This window comes from Chrysemys picta, chromosome 2 (assembly GCF_011386835.1).
Source record: "Chrysemys picta bellii isolate R12L10 chromosome 2, ASM1138683v2, whole genome shotgun sequence".
Classification (NCBI taxonomy): domain Eukaryota; kingdom Metazoa; phylum Chordata; order Testudines; family Emydidae; genus Chrysemys; species Chrysemys picta.
Window position 1 is genome coordinate 245,908,375 of NC_088792.1, and position 23,363 is coordinate 245,931,737.

Below are 23,363 nucleotides of genomic sequence, written 5' to 3' on the forward strand. Positions count from 1 at the left end.
TGAAGAAGGAAAGCTGAAGCAACATAGCTAAGAAGCCGAGCACAGTACAGTTAAACAAGGTTAAGACCTCAGCCATTGTTAAGAGGCAACAAAGGAACTGACAGCTGGAAGCACTATGGAGCACCATAGTTATTCTGTCATGATAAAATGCCAATCCAACTGGGGACTCAAGGTGCTACAGTAATAATGTTATAACTGCATCATGTACCTCTGCAAACAGATTTTTTAAAAGTTAAACTTTGCTCAATCAACACTGACAGTTGGCAACCTGCAAGACTGCTTTTCACTGCTTGGTTTAAATTGCAAGAATACACTTACTGATTTTTCAAGTACAATAGGATGATCAGGAAGAAATTCCGGCTTCTTTAGAGAGAGTGAAACACTTGAAAGCTTTAAGAGGAAATCTCTGCTGTATTTAATTCTTTCTGCAAACACAGGATTATACACAAACAGATTACTATAAAGTTATTTGTTAAACAGTGATATTTGCAAAGCAGCTTAAATGCTGGCATTTCCCAATTTTTGAGTGCTTGACTCTAAGAGCTTTTTGTGTGAAAAGGGTGCACTTTGTGTGCATGTGCAATATACACCTACTCTTAAAAGAGTGGTTTTGGAAGGACTAGCTGCTTCAGGTCATTACTAGTGAACTACAAAGTATTTCATGTATAGATCACCAGTTTGAATCCAATACCGCTCAGGAGAGATTGAAGTTACTGCTAAAAATGGATGTTTCAGGGTTTCTATACAAAATGAATTTGGTGGATCTCAGTTCCAGATCTTACACGACAAACTCCCATAATTTGCACTAACTAGCATATTGTGCAGAGACACCCAGAACTAGCCATGGAGACTGATTTACCTGTTAATGCTAAGGGAAATTCCTCCAGATCAGTGTTAAGACATGCTCTCAAGGCAGTATGTGTAGTAAGCTTTCCCTGCATATAAACTGAGGATTTACATTCACCAGGGCAACCAAGCTGATGCCTTAAACCATGAACTTAAGAGATGAACTTACATGCAACCTTGCAAACAGGTAAGTGTAAAGAGCTAGCTCACAAAACTTCACATGAGTGTAATGCATGAAGCTGCACAAATATTGCTAGTTATGCTTAGGGCTTGTCTAACTGGGATTTTGTTTTGTACTGTTATGGCCACACTAAATTGCACTGGTGTAAACTTACCACATCTGTGTTAGTCAGCTATTGCACCAATGCAGCTATATCAATATAGCTATACCATACAAGCCCTGAAACCCAAACATGCCTCCCAATGGAGTTTTTCTGCAGTTATGGCAAGGTCAGATGACACTACCAGAGTTTTAAGTTTGCTGTACTACTTCTACATCAAAGTAGCAAGGTTCCAAACGCCTGGCTCCTTCACTTAGCCCAATCCACATATGGGAGGAAAGCACCACCTCTAAGCAAAGACTGATATCTGGAACAAGCATATATGTACCTTTTCAGAGTTCATATTTTTCCTGTTACCTTGGAAACTGGTAATTCAAACATTGATCTACATATAAACAAAATACTCCTGAGGGCATTCTGCACCAAAAAATAAAAATTCTGCACACAACATTTTAAAATTCTGCAAATTTTGTCAAATAAATGTGGCGGCTCCAGCATAGCATTGGGGAGCACAGGCCACTGGCTGCACCGAGGTAGGAGATCACTGTGCAGCTCCCCCTGGGACACGGACTCAGTGATAGGTCTGCACCCAACCCAACACAGCGCAAGGACCAGGCCTGCCCCAATAATACCCCAGGGCTCTGCCCCTCCATGCCAGGTGCACCAGGTAGGAGCCAAGTGTGGAGGGGCTTAGTGTGGGGGGATCCAGGCGTGGGTTGAGAGAGTTCTGTGTGCGGCAATCTGGGTGCGGGGGGGGAGGAATCAGGATGCACAGGGTCTTGTTAGGAGCTTCTGAGTGCAACAATAATGGGACTCTTCAGGGGGGTCCAGGTGAAGGTGGTTGAGACTCAGTGGGGTGGGGATCCAGGTGCAGCTGGCTGGGGCTCGGTGGGGTGGGGATCTGGGTGGCTCATCGGGGGGCGGGGAGTTTGAGTGTGTGTGGGGGTAAGGCTCGGCAGGAGGGTCTGGATATGACAGAGTCTAGATGCACAACGGTTGGGCAGATGGGAGAGCAGCTCCCTGTACAGGGATCCCTCCCCCTGCAACTGAGGAGCAATGGGTGCAGGAAGCAGGAGAGTTTGCACAGCTTCCTGCAGCTGGAGGAGAAATCTGGGGGTGGGTCTGACTTAGCCCTGGATGCCATGCAGGGAAAGAGGAAGTCCTATCCTCCCCAGCCCAGCCGGGACTAGTAGCCGAGCCTGGCGCAGGGTAGGAGCCACCAGCCAGGTCTTTCCCAGTGCCACCCCCTGCCCCACAGTGATTTACCTCTCCGCTGGCTGCCCTGGGCACCCAAAACATGCTGCTGGAGAGGGTTGCATGACCACTCTTGTGGCTTCCCTTTGCTTCCCCGTCAGAAAGTCATTTTTCTGCAGGGAAGCAAAGAAATCTGAGGGGGACATAAGTTCTGTTCATGTGCAGTGGCGCAGAATTCCCCCAAGAGTAAAACAAAGCTTACCTTTCTTGGTTTCAGACTTCCGGCACTGTGGTTGACTAGGGATCACAGTTTGATTTAAGACCTGCATTCCAGTACCCTCATACCACTAAAACATGAAGAGAAGAACATGCAATTTATTCAAGTTTCATAAACGTTTCAAAGAAATGCATCATCAAATCCTGGAATTTCCTTCTGACAAACTGAAATGAAAAAAAAAGCAAAGTTATATTGTTTCAAGTAAATCTGCAGTGATTAGTTTCAATACAATAGTCATTTTATGGTTATGAAGGTCATGGACAATCCACAGCACGGTGTAATTCTGGAATTTGTTCTCTTGTCAGTAAGGTAGGTTTTTGGAGGATGGGTTTTCTTCCCTCCAGGGTACACTCCCTGCTAGTGTAACCCACAAACCTCCTGGGTCTGGTGTTTTATCCCATCTACTGGCACTGAGACCACAAGACAGAGACAGAGACACAGAATGAGTCGGCTCTACATCCTTAGCGAAGAGCCAGTTAGCTTTTAGCTCATGCTGTAGAGGTTCATGCACTAAGCTCTAGAGATCCCAGATTCGATCCTGCCTGCTGACGACCAGGGTCTGTTGGCATTACACTAGTTTTTCACAGCCAACACATTTAAGAGAAAACTGGCTTCTTCTAATCATTGTTCATTTTTAACTCCGTTTCAGTCAGTGACACCTATGCAGGACTCATGAAGATACTATAGGCACAGTTTGAAAGACAGGGTTACACAGATGAAACTGAGGCAGTGTCTACTCTGGCCTATAATTCATAACTGGCACAGCTCCACCATTGCTGCCAGTAGTGGAAGCTATAGCATAGACATAACTGAGCAGGAGCTGCACTGCTGGAGAAGTACAGCTATGAAGTAGACTAGCCTCAAGAACCTGTAGAACTTTTACTATTAGTGTTAGTGAATATACATAATAACTAGAGCCCTACCAAGTTCACAGTCCACTTTGGCATATAGGATTTTAAAAATAAATCATAAATGTCATGATTTCAACCCTTTAAATCTGCAATTTCAGTGTTGTAATTTGTAGGGGTCCTGACCCGAAAAGGAGTTGGGGGGGGGGGGGAGAGGTTGCAAAGTAATTGTAGGTGGGGTTGTGGTACTGCTACCCTCACTTCTGTGCTACTGCTGGTGGTGGCACTGCCTTCAGGGCTGGGCAGCCAGAAAGCGATGGCTGTTGGCTGGAAGCCCAGCTCTGAAGGCAGAGCTGCTGGCAGCAGCAGCACAGAAGTAAGGATGGCATGGTATGGTATTGTCACCCTTACTTCTGCACTGCTGCCTGCAGAGCTGGGCTCTAGCATGGTATGGTATTGCAACCCTTACTTCTGCACGGCTGCTAGCGGGGTGCTGCCTTCAGAGCCGGCCAACAGCCGCCCTCTCTGGCCGCCCAGCTCTGAAGGCAGCGCAGAAGTAAGAGTGGCAATGACACCCCCCACCCCAAATAACCTTGCAACCCCCTGAAATTGCCTTTTGGGTCAGGACCCCCAATTTGAGAAACACTGGTCTCCCCTGTTAAATCTGTATAATACAGGATAAAAGCACACAAAAGTCCAGATTTTATGCGGAGAGACCATATTTCATGGTCCATAATACGTTTTTCATGGCCATGAATTTCGTAGGGCCCTAACAATAACATAAAGCAGCTTTATTCTGCTCCCACACTGGAATTTACAGAACTGGAAGTTAGAAGAAACATTTCCTTGGAAACCGAGCACATTTGAGACAGCAATCTTTTAAACACGAAGATGGAACCCTCTGGTGCCATTTTAGAATTACTTTTCAGGTAAGAACCACAATTAGCGGCATTTTTCAGCAGGGCAGTTAAGAAGTGTTATTTCTGTGGGGTGGAAGGTAGGGGGAAAAGAGGATGAGGAGAGAAGGAAAGTCTTTTTTCTAAAGGAGAGGATGGAAAGTCTTATGTTTAAATCTAAACCACCGAGACATGAACTTAAGTCTTCCCTCCTAGCAAGGATCTCTGTAACCAGAAAACCAACCCCAGAACTTAACAGTCTAAGCCTGGGTATCTTCATCTGCAACATCCTTGGAATGCATGTGTGTAGGAGACTACCCCACCCTTCAATAAATTGCAGATCTCAGCCCCCTCCCCGCCAGTGGCTTTGCAATTTGGCTGAGGGCCTTATGCTTCATTCTGAGTGGAGTTTGCAAAGAACAGTCATTTTTTTGCATCTGCCTTTACTTTAGAAGGCACACTGCTGCAGCCTGTACAGTCTTCTGCCTTATTATGGTGACTATCTAACCCTGCTACAGAGTTGCAGCAGCCAAGCCTGAAGAAGTATTATCTAGACTACCCTAGCCTGAAGTAGTATTATCTAGACCACATGTGGAACATCAACATTCTGCCATAAAAGTTCTTAATGCAGAGTTAAAGTTTCTGAAATCTCAGTTATTAATGTTCCAATTCTAACTTAAACAGTGGTGTATTCTTCAAAGGGAATCATTCCAGAAATGGGGGCTGTAATTCATTATCACTATAGACAAGCTGCAGATGGGTAGCTTTTGCAGCCTTATGGATCTACCCTACAGAATTCCTCCTATAAAGAGTGTTGAGGCCCAGATATTGGGGTATATTGTGATTGTGCTACACACTAGATTCTGGCCCTAAAGCCAGCATAAGTATCTACTGAAAGGCCTCCTTGTTTAGAGAATCATCCTGTGGCATAGAAGCTCCTATGATGCAAATGTAGTGAAAAGTAGCCAGAGCACAGGGGGCAAGATCAGAGTGTCCATACTCCTTGATGATCCTTAGGACTGTTGGTAGGCATTATAACTGGGAGCAGCCTTCTGACTACACCATTTTAAGCAAGAGGATGGGACAGGACACAGCCAACCGACGTTCCATGAGTGCAGAGGCTACTCTGGCACGCACCTCTATAAGCCACAGTATGTGGTCCTCGGCTGTAGCCAAACATCTAGATTGATAGAAAGTTCCAGGAGGTCATAGTTTGTCTCTAATACTGCCAATAAGACTAGAATAGAATATGCAAGAGAAGAAGTTTCTTGCTTGTATTTGTTTGTCCAAAACTATACACTGTGATGGACCCATGCATTGTGACATGTATCACTATATGTGATAAAGGCTGAACATTCTAAAGCAGTTGATTCCTCCAACTCAGAAAACAGAATGTAGGCTCTTTTAGTGTTTAATTATCCATTTATTTCGCAGCAACAGGTGAAGATATTGTAGTGTTTACAATCAACCTTGTACAAATAAAAATTAGAAAAAAACAAACAATCTTCTAACTCAGAGGGCAAAAAAGGTGAGATGGCCACTCATCTTTTCTAACAAGTATCTTCAGATAACAGCAATTATGTGAATGATCCTCACCAGCACGGCTGAGTAAAGTCCATTAAAGAAGCGATTTTTGGTTAAAGAACTAGGTAAGAACACGGACTTCTAATACAGCGGATTTAGGGTAGGTCTACACTATGAAATTAGGTCGTATTTATAGAAGTAGTCGATTTTTTAGGAAGCGATTTTATACAGTCAATTGTGTGTGTCCCCACTAAGCGCATTAAGTCGATAGAGTGCGTCCACCGTACCAAGGCTGACGTCGACTTTCGGAGCGTTGCACTGTGAGTAGCTATCCCACAGTTCCCGCAGTCTCCGCCGCCCACTGGAATTCTGGGTTGAGCTCCCCATGCCTGATGGGGCAAAAACATCGTCGCGGGTGGTTTTGGGTACACGTCATCAGTCGCCCCTCCCTCCTTGAAAACAACGGCAGACAATCGTTTTGCGCCTTTTTTCCATGCGGGCACCATACTGCTTTCAGTAGATGGTGCAGTAGGACTGCTAACCATCATCATCGAACGACCGCTTCCGCTACCACTCTGCTCTCCTGCTCTGGCTGCAGACGGTGCAATATGTCGGAAAACCTGGCATTCCAACCACTGCATCCGCTGCCACTCTGCTCTCCTGGTGGTCTCGCAGGTCCTCTACATGACCGTCATCATCCGCCGCTTCTGCTGCAACTCTGCTCTCCTGTTCTTGTCTCTCCAAACCACGGCAAGCGTGCAGCCCGCTCCGCTGTTGTGTCCTGGCAGCAGATGGTGCAGTAGGTCTGCAAAACTGGTCATCCAACCACTGCTTCCCCTGCAACTCTGCTCTCCTGCAGACGCCATACCATGGCAAGCATGGAGCCCGCTCAGATCACTGCAGCAGTTATGAGCATTGTAAACACCTCGCACATTATCCTTCAGTATATGCAGAACCAGAACCTGCAAAAGCAGGCTAGGAGGCGACGGCAGCGCAGTGACTAGAGTGATGAGGACATGGACACAGACTTCTCTCAAAGCACGGGCCCTGGCAATTTGGACATCATGGTGGTAATGGGGCAGGTTCATGCCGTGGAACGCCGACTCTGGGCCCGGGAAACAAGCACAGACTGGTGGGACCGCATAGTGTTGCGGGTCTGGGTTGATTCCCAGTGGCTGCAAAACTTTGGCATGCGTAAGGGCACTTTCATGGAACTTTGTGACTTGCTTTTCCCTGCCCTGAAGTGCAATAATACCAAGATGAGAGCAGCCCTCACAGTTGAGAAGCAAGTGGTGATAGCCCTCTGGAAGCCTGCAACGCCAGACAGCTACCGGTCAGTCGGGAATCAATTTGGAGTAGGCAAATCTACTGTGATCCAAATAGCCAACGCAATCACTGAGCTGCTGCTATCAAGGGTAGTGACTCTGAGAAATGTGCAGGTCATAGTGGATGGCTTTGCTGCAATGGGATTCCCTAACTGTGGTGGGGTGATAGACTGAATGTATATCCCTATCTTGGGACCGGACCACCAAGGCAGCCAGTACATAAACCGAAAGGGGTACTTTTCAATGGTGCTGCAAGCACTGGTGGATCACAAGGGACGTTTCACCAACATCAACGTGGGATGGCTCGGAAAGGTACATGACGCTCACATCTTCAGTAACTCTGGCCCGTCTGAACAGCTGCAGCAAGGGACTTATCCCCAACGGTTATTTTCTGGTCTGGAAAGTGTTGAAATGCCTATAGTTATCCTTGGGGACCCAGCCTACCCCTTAATGCCATGGCTCATGAAGCTAGACGCAGGCACCCTGGACAGTAGTCAGGAGCTGTTCAACTATAGGCTGACCAAGTGCAGAATGGTGGTAGAATGTGCATTTGGATGTTTAAAAGTGCGCTGGCACAGTTTACTGACTCGGTTAGACCTCAGCGAAACCAATATTCCCATTGTTATTGCTGCTTGCTGTGTGCTCCACAATATCTGTGAGAGTAAGGGGGAGATGTTTATGGCGGGGTGGGAGGTTGAGGCAAATCACCCGGCCATTGATTATGTGCAGCCAGACACCAGGGAGATTAGAAGAGCACAGCAGGGCACGCTGCGGATCAGAGAAGCTTTGAAAACCAGTTTCATGACTGGCCAGGCTTCGGTGTGACAGTTCTGTTTGTTTCTCCGCAATGAAAACTCTCCCCCTTGGTTCACTCTACTTCCCTGTAAACCAACTGCCCTCCCCTCCCCTCTTCGATCACCGCTTGCAGAGGCAATAAAGTCATTGTTGTTTCAAATTCATGCATTCTTTATTAATTCATCACACAAATGGGGGATAACTGCCAAGGTAGCCCAGGAGGGGGTGGGGGAGGAGGGAAGCACCGGATGGGGTGGTGGAGGAGGGGAGGAGGAAAGGACAAGGCGACACTGCACTTCAAAACTTATTGAATGCCAGCCTTCTGTTGCTTCGGCAGTCCTTTGGGGTGGAGTGGTTGGGTGCCCGGAGGTCCCCACCCCCCACGTTCATGGGCGTCTGGGTGAGAAGGCTATAGAACTTGAGGAGGAGAGCGGTTGGTTACACAGGGGCTGCAGCGGCGGTCTGTGCTCCTGCTGCCTATCCTGCACCTCAACCAGACGCTGGAGCATATCAGTTTGATCCTCCAGTAGCCTCAGCATTGCATCCTGCCTCCTCTCATCACGCTGCTGCCACCTATCCTCTTCCTCCAGCCATCTATCCTCTCGTGCATCCCTCCTGTTCATTTTGTGCTTTCCTGGACTCTGACATTGTCTGCCTCCACGCATTCTGCTGGGCTCTTTCAGTGCTGGAGGACTGCATGAGCTCAGAGAACATTTAATCACGTGTGGTTTTTTTGCCTTCTTATCTGCGCTAGCCTCTGGGACGGAGATGATAGGGGGAAGCATTGAAACATTTGCAGCTGCGGTAGGAAAAAAAAGGAGAGTAGTATTTAAAAAGACATTTTAGAGAACAATGGGTAGACTCTTTGACAGTGAACCAAGCTGTTAACATTACATAGCACATGTGCTTTCTTTACAAGGTCGCATTTTGCCTCTTATATTGAGGGCCTGCCAGTTTGGTGTGAGAGATCATACACGCAGAGCCTGGCAACAGAATTCGGCTTGCAGGCAGCCATGGTAAGCCAGTGTCTTTTGGCTTCTTTAACCTTCATAACATGTGGGGATGGTTTCAAACAGCAGCGCCCTCATTTCCCATACCAAGCACCCGTTGGGTTGGCTGTTTAAAATGGGATGGCCATTTAAAAGGAGGGGTTAACATGCAGCACAAACCCAACTAACCCACACACACACACACCCAATTCTCTGGGATGAGCGCTTCACCTCTCCCCACACCGCGTGGCTAACAGCGGGGATGATTTCTTTTCAGCCACAGGCAAACAGCCCAGCAGGAACGGCCACCTCTGAATGTCCCCTTAATAAAATTCCCCTTTTTCAACCAGGTGACCATGAATGATATCACTCTCCTAAGGATAACACAGAGAGATAAAGAACGGCTGTTGCTTGAATGCCAGCAAACACCGGAACCATACACTGCCATGCTTTCTTATGCAATGATTCCAGACAACATGCTACTGGCCTGGAATGGTAAAGGGTCCTACCATGGAGGACGCAATAAGGCTGCCCTCCCCAGAAACCTTTTGCAAAGGCTTTGGGAGTACCTCCAGGAGAGTTTCATTGAGCTGTCCCTGGAGGATTTCTGCTCCATCCCCAGACATGTTAACAGACTTTTCCAGTAGCTGTACTGGCCATGAATGCATCCCAAGTTGTCAGGCCAAATTAATCATTAAACACGCTTGTTTTTAAACCCCATATTATATTTACAAAGATACACTCACCAGAGGTGCCTTCTCCGCCTTCAAGATCTGGGAGCCCGGGTTGGGAGGGTACTGTCTCCAGGGTGATAAACAATTCCTGGCTGTCGGGGAGAACGGTTTCTCTGCTTGCCTGCTGTGCGCTATCTTCCTTGTCCCTAAAATCCTCATCCCTGTTGCATGAGACTCCCTTGCAGGAGTCCACGTATAGGGGTGAGGTAGTTGTAGGGGCACCCCCTAGAATTGCATGCAGCTCATCATAGAAGCGGCATGTCCGGGGGTCTGACCCAGAGCAGCCATTTGCCTCTTTGGTAGGCTTGCCTGAGCTCCTTAAGTTTCATGCAGCACTGCTGCAGGTCCCTGTTATAGCCTCTGTCCTTCATGCCCTTAGATATTTTTTCAAATATTTTGACATTTTGTCTTTTGGAACGGAGTTCTGATAGCAAGGATTTGTCTCCCCATACAGCGATCAGATCCAGTACCGCCCGTTCAGTCCATGCTGGAGCTCTCTTGCAATTCTGGGACTCCACGGTCACCTCTGCTGATGAGATCCGCATGGTCACCTGTGCTGATCAGCTTGCCACGCTGGCCAAACAGGAAATGAAATTCAAAAGTTCGCAGGGCTTTTCTTGTCTACCTAGCCAGTGCATGTGAATTGAGAGTGCTGTCCAGAGCGGTCACAATGGAGCACTCTGGATAGCTCCCAGAGGCCAATACCGTCAAATTGCGTCCACACTACCCCAAATTCAACCTGGCGATGTCGATTTCAGCGCTAATCCCCTCATCGGGGAGGAGTACAGGAATTGATTTTAAGAGCCCTTTAAGTCGACAAAAATGGCTTCCTCGTGTGGACAGGTGCAGGGTTAAATCGATCTAATGCTGCTAAATTTGACCTAAACTCTTAGTGTAGACCAGGGCTAAGACAGACACAGCTACACAAATGAACCTTCTAAAACTATGCAGAAGCACTAAGGAGTTCCTAGATTTCTCTTCTAAGGCAGCAAAAGACAGCTTTAGAACTTTGAGCTCATTAAAACGTGCCTTGTTGAGGCACGTGGCACAGACTGTAGAGGGTGTAGTGTTTTCAGCCACATCTTTAGAGAAAAGATTCTTTGAAATGTGATAAGAGTATCTCTGAATTCTTGGCTGCACACACAAATGAGTTTGTTAGGACCAGAATTCTAGGACAAATCTTTTCCTTCTGTCAGTCTACCTTTTGAAGTAAGCTAGTAAATCTTCTTCCAGACAAGGAAATAGAAAAATGCAAGGCTCTTCTAATTTAGAAGCCATATTTTGGAATAAGTTTACATTGGTCACAGCAGAAGCATATGCCTGTGCGCCATATTTTATTCCACGACCACCCAAAAAAAACAAGATACTCCTCAGCATAAATATCTGTACACATCCAGAATAGTATCAGAGGGGTAGCCGTGTTAGTCTGAATCTGTAAAAAGCAACAGAGGGTCCTGTGGCACCTTTGAGACTAACAGAAGTACTGGGAGCATAAGCTTTCGTGGGTAAGAACCTCACTTCTTCAGATGCAAGGCATCAAGATGCAAGACACATCCAGAATAGCTCATGTTGCTGCTGACTAGATGTTAAACTAGCACTGCACAATTCTAGACGGTATCATACTGCTGCTGTCATTACTATAGCATGCAAGAGCACAGTAACAAATGAAACAATGTCCTTTGTAGATTAAAAATCATGTACATAGGAAAAGCCTAGAGGAATGCAACAGTGTGATTACTAAGCACTCATCTGCTGCTGCTAGTGTGGCTCAGAAAAGACTGCTTGACTACTGCCAACCACCTTTATGCACATCACCTTGTATTATCATGACTGTGTAATGAAGCAGTGAACTATGGACCTGATATCCATATTTTTACCTCAGAGCTATACCTGAATTTTGATTTCCAAATATGTACGTTTGTTTACTTAGCCATCAAATAAAGTCTGGGTGTGACGGGGCTCCACTCACCAAACTGGTGCATCCTGCTGGCTGTCTTGGGAATTAGCGCCGCAGGTCAGTATGCCTTCTCCTGATGGTGCCTAAACTGCTGTCACATCTGCTCCCAAACTCATGTCCTCCAAGGAACACAGCATCCTTTTCATGACACAGCACACAGCTGTGTCACGATCTGTGCTCCCTCCTTCCAGGGGCCCTGAAAGTCAACTGTCCAGCCACCTCCCTAGGGGCGACTGCAGTCAATTGTCCTGCCACTTCCCCAGTGGTGAGTGGGGTAGAGGAAAGAGGAGACCCGGGCCCAACCACTACTCCAGGTACCGACCCAGGGACCCTGTAGATGGCAGACATGTGCGGAGTCCACTCCAAATCCTCAGTACATTTCCCTGGGCCACTTCCCCATGGCCCCAGTACCTTCTTAGCCCTTATCTCAGGGCCTCAGCACTCCAGACCTAGCAGTCAGCCAGGAGCTCACTCTTGCTTCCCTATTCCTGCCCAGCATTGCTATGTCCAGGGTGCTAGCTTCCTTCCACCTGCCAGACACCAGTCCTCTCTCCTTGAGCTCCACTGTGTAACTGACTCTGCGCTGCCCTGCGGCTCTTTTTATATGGGCCTGCTGGGCCCTGATTCGCTGCTCCTCGCATCCCCTCTCCTATTGGCTGCTTCTAACACAGTCTCCCAAGGGCTCTAGTAACCCCTTGCATGCCAGTGTGGAGCAGATGCCCCATCACACTGGGTACAATCACACTATTTTTAACTTGAATCCAACCATGTAGAGATGAAGTACCACGCTCTAAATTCCCTCCAAGATTTGAAGAGAGAGACCGATTTGACCAACATATCTTGCAAAAACTATACACTCAACTGCTGTGAATAAAAGTCTTGGACTGGCAAGTTCTTTGAATTACTCCTCCCCATATCTGATTTTGGATACCCATCCCTTTAAAGGAGATACGCTCTCTTTTAGAGTTGAGGAGTGTAAAACCCCAAGAATCTATCTCCATGGACGATTCAGATGTAAAAAAAAAGTGTCAAATTTTCAAAACTCAAGCTTATGGGTACAAGCTAGGCAACTGTGTGTCTGCAAGCCAGATGCATGCCCATCTGCTATTATAATTACCATATTTTTACAGTGAAGTGTATGTACAGAAGTGAAGGCTCTAACAGATCAACCACTATGGTAAAATTGCTCAGGTAAGACTGGATTCAACAGCAGCTGTCCAAATAAGCGTCACCTTCCACCTGTGCTATGGGGATGGATTGAAAGAGGAAGTAGTCTGTGGATCTATGCAACATTATTTCAAGTCATTTCCAGGGACAAGAACAAGGAGTCAGTTTGGCTTGCAAGATCTTTAGGGTGAGACTGTCTTTTCATTTTTTGTGTACAAATGACAAAGTGGGCCTGAAACCCTTATTGGCCTCTAGGTGCTACTGCAGTACAAATGAATAATCCACAGATGCTTGTCAGCATGTTTTTTTTGTTTTTTTGGGGGGGGGGGGGGGCGCGGAAGGCAGAAAGTAGAGATTAGATTAATCTATGGAAGGCAAAAGAAGTGGTGCCCAGACACTTGAGATTCTTTGGGCATAAGCTTTCGTGAGTAAAAACCTCACTTCTTCGGATGCAAGCTTATGCCCAAATAAATCTGTTAGTCTTTAAGGTGCCACCAGACTCCTTGTTGTTTTTGTAGATACAGACTAACACGGCTACCCCCTGATACTTGAAGAAGTCACTGATTAATTACTGAAATCTTTCTGGGTCATTCAAGACACCAATGGTAGGCGCCAAGTAAGATTGGACATGATATATTCCAACAGACACAGACAGCAACAGTGAGTTTTAGAAAAAGCATAATTTAGTATTGTTAAAATGTGTTTTTACGTCTATTTTAGTACTAGTTTTGTGTTATGGGGTTCACAGTGATTGCTTGAGTGGACAGTCAGTGTGAATTAGTATTGAAAAAGCAGATGCAGAGTCAGAACAAAATAGAGGTTAAGAGTACAAAGAACAAGCACATTTTGCTGATCTTTCTAAGCTGGCCCTCAGGATGAGCTGAGAACACAATTACCCAATAAATACCATAGTCTGTCCTAAACACAGGAGACACAGCAAAAGTTCATCTAACAAACATTTAGGATGCATATTTGGAGGAAAGTTTTAAGCCAAATTCTGTGAAGTTTGCTGCCTCAAATGTGTTGAACATATTTTCATATAAAAAGAGAATATAAAAATTACTGCCACCACTTTGTAAGTATAACAAACATGATAAAATGGGTAAAAAAAAAAAAAAAAAAAAAGAGTAAATGACCGGCTACCTACACACAAAGAAGCGTGCAGAGAAGCCAGATCTGCAAGTCCACATTGTCATTTATGGAGATGTACCGTCCATGTCTTAGTGCACATGTGAGGGAAGAATTTTTCTACCTCAAACTAAACATGAACATCTCCAGGACTGAACTACTTAGTGTGCAATTCTAGAACATCTCTCACTGGCAAAAGTATCTATTTCATTAATTAACATATTGATTGACAATTTATGGTAGTTTCATGATATTCATTTATAGATTTAGCCAGCCAATATCTTTCATTGGTGACTTGAGTCTTCATTTAAATACTTACCCAGCTAACTTCACTATGTAAACATACTTGAGTGCTGCATGGAAATTCAGGTTGGAAGTTGAAAGTAATTGTTGAGGCTGTTGGAACAAGAGTAAGAATAAGCAAAAACAAAGAATATATATATATATATATATATATATATATATATATATATATATATATATATATATATATATTCAGAATATATCTTGAGACATTTGTCAACAGGACTTTACACACCATCCGACGACAATAATGAAGAAATGAACAAATAGTTTACCAATTACACCTCTACCCCGATATAACATGACCCGATATAACACGAATTCGGATATAACGTGGAAAAGCAGCGCTCCGGGGGGCAGGGCTGCACGCTCCAGCGGATCAAAGCAAGTTCGATATAACCCGGTTTCACCTATAACGCAGTAAGATGTTTTGGCTCCCAAGGACAGCGTTACATTGGGGTAGAGGTGTACTACTTGAATGCTTTGATTATGCTGCACCATGGGATACTGCCCATTTCTTGCAGGATCTTAAGAACATAACACTATGGATTCTAAGGTATGCTGTTATTTGTCTGCTATCCACAGTAGCACTGCTGCATTTATTTCTCAATCCCTGCAACAGCTGTAATTTCAGCAGTCCCACCCCCCCACCCCACCCCGCCAGCCTTTACAAATGCTTAGTGATAATATTGTGTTCTCATTCTCACATCATAAATGTGAAACATTTCCCACTAAAATGCAATTAAAAAATTGCTATTTCTTTTTGCTATCTACGGTTATATCAATTTCCAAAGTGTTTGTAACAAATTGACATTTTTCAGTTACAACTGCAAAGAATGAGAAATACTGTAGTTGGACACAGTTTTTCAAAAGAGATAACAAATAATTAAACTCAACTCTATTCCACAGGAGAAGTTGGACTCTGAGAAAGAAGCAAAACAATTATTTACAGGAAAAGAATCTTTTAACTATCCTTTCTCTAAGAGTGGGGTACAGGGCCATAAGAGGATGACCGGGCTTTGTGTGAACACACATTCCCTGCGTCCCCTCCCCCCCTTAAACAGCACCATCATCAGCAGACAAGGACAGCTGATGATCCAGCCACTAGCGAGAGTAATTCCTAAGCAGTCACAATTATTTGTGGAATTTTTACAGTAACAGCTCTGGATTAATTTGTGTAGGTCTATACTTGTGATAGCGTGAAGAGTAAACCCACTGCACTCCCAGCAAACATCGGTCTAAAAAGCAGTGTAGATATAGAGGCACTGTTCAGGCGAGTAGAGTGCCCTACACACCTGAATCCTAGTGTATATACCCTACATGGCTCTCTATATACCCAAGCAGTGACCCTCACATCTACACTGTCATTTTAAGCAGTGTAGTGTCCTGCTACCGCCCCACTGCCAGAGCTTTTCCCCGCTGCCTCCCTCTTCCTGAGTCTTTCACTGTGGCCTGTAGCTCCACATATACAGTACTACACGCCGCCACAAGTGTAGACAAGGTCTTTATTGTTCTACCACACTGCTTGTTGGAAGTAAAAGCAAAATTTTAAATGAGAAATTCCAAATGACCATAAAGAAAAGGTTACTTACTATAATGGGCAACTGTAGAGTCACACCCTGGCAATGCAGAACTTCAGAACCCCTGAAAAGTTCATGTCCCGCCATTTCCTCTCCCTATCCAACTCAATTCCTTCCACCAAATCTCGGAATCCAATGCTTTGGAGTAGAAATCCAGGGAAGGGATAATGGCAGGTGAGTAGTGTTAAGTATGCAGGGGCAAAACTCAGAGAAGGGTAACCTTCCTTAAGGTGCCCTCTGCCTAGTCTCAGTGTGGAAGATTAGCTAACTGTGCAAATCCCAAGGTGGTGGGGTGAGGAGTTCTAATTAGACAGACTGTTGAATTGCTCTCCAAAAGCAAGCATTAGCCTCTGATGCCAGCCTAAGAGAGTAATACGGAGTTAAGAGTCAGGATAAAACTCCTATCTTAACAGATTTCCAACACAGAGAAGTTGTGAAGACAAGCCATATGCTGCTTTAGTCCTCACAGAGTGAACCTTAGTTCCATCAGGTACTGATATATTAGCTGAAGTGTAACAAGTTACAGTACATAACCTAATCCATTTAGAAAGACATTGTGTCAAAATGGAAACTCCTCTCACATTAATCCCCATGAACCACAGATTGTTTAAACAGGGTTTCTCAATGGCCGGTCCCTGAAATTTCCCTGACAGTTTAGGAAGGCAGCAAGCCAGTCCCTGGTATCAAAAAATATGAGAAACACTGGGAGGAGATTCCTAAATGCCTTAGTCCTATCTGAATAGGACCTTAAAGCTCTTTTGACAGAGTATGGGGCACTGTGAACGTTTTTGGGAAGAAAGGTATGAGATCAACAGTCTGGTTAAAGTGCATTTCAGATACTATTTTAGGGAGGAAATAAAACTAGTATGGGGATGTAGGAGTAGGTGCTAACTAGGGCCTGTTAGAGACCTGACCAGATCCAAGACCTCTAGCCTCACCTGGATCTGAAGAGCAGACCCTCAAAGCCTTTTCCATGTTACAAGTGTGTTTTTAAACTGACTTTAGTTAAACCACTGCAAATCCTTGTGCGGACAATCTTGATCAATTTAAACCTGGTTTATAATCTTACTTCTAATTTCAGCTAAATTAATATCAGACAAATTTAACGCTATTTAAGTGTGTCCACACAGGCATTTTCACTTAGGTAACCGTAGTTAGTTACACACACACACACACACACACACACACACTTTAAGCCACAGCAACTTGTGCTGAGACACAGAATTTAGGAAGAAGGAGTTCCAAGCCTTCTTAACTAGGTTTCCAAGGAGTGTGTTTGGGGCTGCAGCGAGCTAAGGGGATGAAGTCAGTATTCCAAGCACCAGCCATTAGCTTAGCCTTCAAGTAACATCAATCATTGAGTATAGAAGAACGGGACAAGAGACAGACTTCGTAAAATGCAGCCTCCTGGGGTTCAGTATAGAAAACATCTGATGCTGTGCTCACCTCAGTCTCGAACAGTAACCATGCGGATTAAACTACTACTAAAGAACTAAATTATAGACAGTTTAGCAAGACAGTCACCAAAACATGAGAGGTTCCTGTATCTGAAATTAGCTGCAATGAAGGAGAAACTGAGGCAGTTGGGGAATGGTTGTCTCCTAATTAACCTTGGCTATGAATGGCCAGTACTTCCCTCAAGCAGCCCCCAAACAGGCACTGCTTTGTAGAAAGTTTCAAAACTCTGTCTCATCCAGAGGTGCATCCCACAAATAAATATATACAGAGGCCACATCCAAGAAAAATTCATCTAGTTTTGGGTTTTTATTGCAAACTGAGTTCAGGCCAAGTTCACAAAACTTTGCAAGCCTTTCAACAAGCCTGATCCAAACTATGGTTTGATGGTTTTCATCTGGATTTGTTATGTGTTTTAGGATCTCATTCAAGCTCTAAGAATATATTTTTGCACACATGCAAGGAAAGGCTAAAGTTCCCACAAGCTGTAACTGGATGACAGGGGACGGATCACTCAAACTGCCCTGGTCTGTTCATTTCCTCTGAAGCATCTGGCACCAGCCACTGTCAAAAACAGGATACTGGGCTACACTGACCACTGGACGATCAAGATGCTAAAGGAGCACTCAAGAACGATAAGGCCATTGCAGAGAAACTAAATGAATGCTTTGTATCGGTCTTGACAACTGAAGCTGTGAGGGAGATTCCCAAAACCTGAGCCATTCTTTTAAGGTGACTAATCTGAGGAACTATCCCAGATTGAGGTGTCATTAGAGGTGGTTTTGGAACAAATCGATTAATTAATAAGTCACCACGACCAGATGGTATTCACCCAAGAGTTCTGAAGGAACTCAAATGTGAAACTGCAGAACTACCAACTGTGTAACCTATCATTTAAATCAGCTTCTGTACCAAATGACTGGAGGAGAGCTAATGTGATACTAATTTTTTAAAAGGGCTACAGAGGTGATCCCAGCAACTACAGTGCAGTAAGCCTCACTTAAGTACCGAGCAAACGGGTTGAAACTATAGTAAAGAATAAAATTGTCAGACACATAGATGAACATAATTTGTTGGGGAATAGTCAACATGGTTTTTGTAAAGGGAAATCATGCCTCATCAATCTACTAGAATTCTTTGAGGGGGTCAACAAGCAAGTGGACAAGTGAGATCCGGTGAACATAGTGTACTTTGATTTTCAGAAAGCCTTTGACAAGGTCCCTCACCAAAGGCTCTTCAGCAAAATAAGCTGTCATGGGATAAAAGGGAAGGTTCTCTCATGGATCAGTAACTGATTGAGAGAGAGGAAACCAAGGGTAGGAATAAATGGCCAGTTTTCAGAATGGAGAGAGGTAAATAGTGGTGTCCCCCAGCAGTCTGTACTGGACCAGTTCTCTTCAACGTATTCATAAATGATTTGGAAAAAGGAGTAAATAGTGACATGGCAAAATTTCCAGACGATACAAAACTATTTAACATAGTCTGCTTTAGACTGAACTATGAAGAGTTACAAAGGGATCTCACAAAACTGGATGACTAGACAACAAAATGGCAGATGAAATTCAGTGTTGATAAATGCAAAGTAATGCACATTGGAAAACATAATCCCAGTTATACATATAAAATGATGGGGTCTAAATTAGCTGTTACCACTCAAGAAAGATCTCAGAGTCATTGTGGATAGTTCTCTGAAAACATCCACTCAATGTGAAGCAGCAGTCAAAAAAGCTAACAGAACGTTGGGAAATATTAAGAAAGGGATAGATAATAAGACAGAAAATACCATATTGTTTCTGTATAAATCCATGGTATGCCCACATCTTGAATACTGCGAGCAGATGTGGTCACAAAAAAGATATATTGGACTTGGGAAAGGTTCAGAAAAGGGCAACAAAAATGATTAGGGTATGGAACAGCTTCTGTATGAGGAGAGATTAATAAGACTGGGACTTTTCAGCTTGGAAAAAGAGACGACTAAGGGGGTGTTGGTGTCACTAGGCATAACCCTAGGTAACTCGGGAGGGTGGAAGACCACTAAGTGTCAATGAAGCCTTCCTGCACTAGGCCTATATGAACCAAACTTCTTCCATGTTTAAACTCTAATCAACCTCAAAAGCCAGGTGCAATTGGAATATGTAAGCAACCAGTTATCTGTGTGCAACCCCCTGCTCACACCGGTATCAAGCGGTAATCATGAGGCCTGCATGTTTCTGGCTGAAGGGAAAAAGGACAAGATAACGGTTTAAAGAAGTTACTAACAAGCTAGGCTTATAGCTGCCAAGAATGACTTAACTGCTTAAATGTAATCGTTATTTGCTTAGTAACTGTTACCAGGGAAGGAAGGGATAGAAGGGGAGGAAGGGAGGGGAAAGGTGAGGCTTAACTGCAAAATGTATAAAAGAAGAAAAACTGTTCCTTTTAGGGTGCTTGATTTGAGACATGCCTGTCTCCTAGCACCGCTTTGGGATCCCAAATAAGCTTTGTTTGTTTCTCCACCCCTGGTGTGTTTATTGGCGCGAAGCACACCGGGCAACGAACCCTGCTGTTGCTGTCCTTGGGCACTCTGTGCCGGCAACAGGGGGATATGATTGAGATCTATAAAATCATGACTGGTGTGGAGAAAGTAAGTAAGGGAGGGTTATTTGCTCCTTTTCATAATACAAGAACTGGGGGGGGGGGGTGTCACCAAATGAAATTAACAGGCAACAGGTTTAAAAACAAACAAAAGGAAGCATTTTTTCACACAGCGTATAGTCAATATGTGGAATTCCTTGCCAGAGGATGTTGTGAAGGCCAAGACTATAACAGGGTTCAAAAAAGAACTAGATAATTTCATGGAGAATAGGTCCATCAATGGCTATTAGCCAGGATGGGCAGAGATCTGTCCCTAGCCTCTGTTTGCCAAAAGCTGGGAATGGGCAACAGGGAACGGATCACTTGATGATTACCTGTTCTCTTCATTCCCTCTGGGGCACCTGGCATTGGCCATCATCGGAAGACAGGATACTGGGCTAGATGGACCTTTAGTCTGACCCAGTATGGTCGTTCTTACGTTCGGCCCAGTATTGCTGTTTCTATGTTCCCCATAGCTAATTTTTAACCATGAGCCTTAAATAGACATTCAGCATAACCTCAAATTTCCCTTTAGGTAATCTATAAATCTTTGTTAAATGAACAGATTTTAACCATGCTACTTACCATGCTGTGAAGACAGGTGGCGTGCAGGTCTTGCTGGCTGAAGGGATTTACCAATCAGTTTTTTAGTCTCCATTGTCTTTAACATGTTGAGGCTCCACACTTTAAAAAAGGAACCACATACATATAAAGCATTCAGTTACAGATAAGAGTGCAACATTATAACCTGCACTTTCAATAAAATCTTCCTTGACTTCTTGACTGTACTAAGCTGCATTGTAATGCAAAAAAAAAAAAATGAAGAACATAGTATGCAAACAGCTTGGGAAAACAGTTCCTGGATTGGAAAACAAATATCTAGTCAATTGGTTTTAGAATGAGTATTCCAAAAAGTCATTCTAGTCATAAAACTTAGAATTGCCTTTTTAATTACCTCAAACAACAGCTATCTTTGGGCTTATGTATTTACTGGTAAGTGAAAATTCAAGCTACCAGTTATTTCTGAACAACTCAAATGTTTGTATGATCCAGGACTCTGCCCAAGATTTTTCCTAATGTTATGGATTCAATGAAGTGACGGGGCTAATAAAAGATGAGTTCAAAGAAGGAGTTACTGAATATTTGCTGAAGGTAGATCCCATGCCACTCTACCACTCACTGCCTATAGTCTACTTTTGTGCATGTGCCCAGTCAGCAGACTTAATTTCAAAATATGTTGCTTGTTTATTCAAAAAGCTGAAGCACACACATAACATAGTATTTGTTAGATTAAGCTGGCAATCACTGCAGTTTTGGATGGTACATGAAACATCACATTACAGATCAGGCAAAAAATTCTGTGTTCAATTCTCAACACAACTAGAAAGACAAACAAGTTAGACAGACCTGAAAGAGCAACAAAATGCTAGAGAGGGGGTGATTAGACTGAATTATCACAGATTAAGAGTCCTAAACATATAGTTTGGTTATTAAATAACTGGGGTTGGGAAAGATGAATTTGGAAGCATATAACATGAAGAACGTAAACAGTAAAGATGAAGAGGCTGGTTCATGGAGTATAGTTAAGAATAGTGTGGATGAAATAAAGAAAAATTTAGGCTGAACATTAGAAAAAGTGCTACAGTATTTCACAGCCTAACAGAACTCCAACAAGGAAAATTATAAAGCTAGCCTTGACAAGCTACTGAGACATTTAAGAAATAATACTCCATTGGTAGGGAGATAGAAAGAAAGAATATTTCATTTGATATGAAAGTGTTCAATAAGATCAGTCTATGATGCTGGATAACGGGGAACTATATTTGTTACAGAATTTGGACACAAAACCAAAAACCAACATGGAAACTTGGTGTTAGAATCAATGGTATATGCTGTTGGACAAAAACTGACCAAGAAAACTAGGACTTTGCTTTACAAAGCTACCCAAAGAGATGTGGTGTTCTATCTACCTATCTTAGTCTCCTTAACATGTCTCCTTTTTCACTGCAGTTGGTATGACTATAAGAAAGGTGGTGAAGGTTGTTTTCAATCAAGATAGCTTAACACAATTGGCGAGCCCCCTTAAAAGTTATCTAAACAATGTAAAGGTATTTAGAATCATGTTGTATCTCAGGGCTTATCTACACACAAAGTTGCATCACTTTAATATCGCATCTTTAGTTAAACCAGGGCAATGGTGTATTTAGATTGTGTCTTTGTCACCATGACAGTTGAACCGGACAGCAAAGACACACAAACTCGGTGGCAAAGGGACTGGAAACTGCCAGAGGCTCGGCTAGGGGCAAGGGTTCCCAAGCTCCCACTAGTGCAGCTGAATTGGAGGATACATCAGTAGTAATTTCCAAAATTCCCTACTTTGTCTTTAGCCCAGGGAATCTCATGGCTTGATGAGAACTTTTCCTTTGAAGAAACAGAACAATAAAAGCAAACTTGGGGTGGCGTTTGCAACTGTAAAAAGAAAAAGAAAAAATAAACACACCTATATTCCCCAAGGGACTATGCAACCCGAGGAAAGACTCTTGTCTTCTTGTAGTAGGGCAATCCCAAAGGAAAGTGATTAGTTTTTTTTTTCCCCATTGTTCCAGTCACCTAAAGCTGGATAGGGAATGGAGGAGGGATTGGAAGCAGGGAGGCTGTCCAAAAGCGTGATCCAGTGTCGCTTACAATACTAGTGTTATACCACTTCAAATGATTGTTGGAAGTTCTAAATGCCAAGGATTTGTTAATCGTCATTTTTGTACACGTTTAGTTATATACTCTGCATTACAATGGTATGACTTCATTAGTTGTGCTACATTTCTAAGATTCGAGAGTTTTAAGTCCCCAAATCTGTAACTACATTAGTGAAACTTACAGTCAAGTATAAAAGTCATTTTAAATCCTCTTCCTTCTCTTCCTCCTCCTCCACTTATCACTTATGCACAGCACATTACACAATACTAACTCTCAAGAGAAATCTGAAGGCATCTGCATTGACCTTGCATATGCCAAGACAATTATAGAGTCCAAAATTTAGGGGTTAGCAGGCAAGTCCAGGAAGAACAGATTGTCAGAGTGTTTCACATATTTTTTTTAATAAATTTAAAGACTGCTTATAGATTTTGGTACCAATTTTACTACCTTGACTATTCATCTACCAAAAACCATCAATCCAACAAAGATCCTAAAGGTTACTCTACCTACTGGAGAGATGGTAGGATTAGGATACCAGATAATGAGGAAGTGAAACCTGAGAGGATGCATTTTATTTTTATTCAATCTGCTTAGAACTTTAGGGATGTATATTTACTTGGTATTTAAGCTAAATACTGAGAAACATTTAAGAAAAAGAGCATCTCTGCTTAAGATTCCACATCCTTACATTAAAGTCTGAGCAATTTCAGTCCACAATTCAGTATTCAACAAGCTTTTAAGCAAAGCCTGCAACCAC

The 23,363-nt window shown here is 43.7% G+C and overlaps 1 protein-coding gene across 4 annotated transcripts in view; it reads right to left on the bottom strand.

Moving 5' to 3' along the window:
* Nucleotides 1–23,363, bottom strand: part of C2H8orf88 (chromosome 2 C8orf88 homolog) — a 69,879-nt gene that overhangs the window by 44,718 nt on the left and 1,798 nt on the right. For all 4 annotated transcript variants that reach the window (XM_008168316.4, XM_065585887.1, XM_008168317.4 and 1 more), the window contains exons 2-5: nt 20,498–20,596; nt 14,281–14,357; nt 2,584–2,668; nt 319–425 (exon numbers count right to left, since the gene is read on the bottom strand). In XM_008168316.4, coding sequence (XP_008166538.3) covers nt 319–425; nt 2,584–2,668; nt 14,281–14,357; nt 20,498–20,582 — 354 coding nt within the window. In that variant the 5' untranslated portion in view covers nt 20,583–20,596. The remainder of the gene's footprint in view (nt 1–318; nt 426–2,583; nt 2,669–14,280; nt 14,358–20,497; nt 20,597–23,363) is intronic.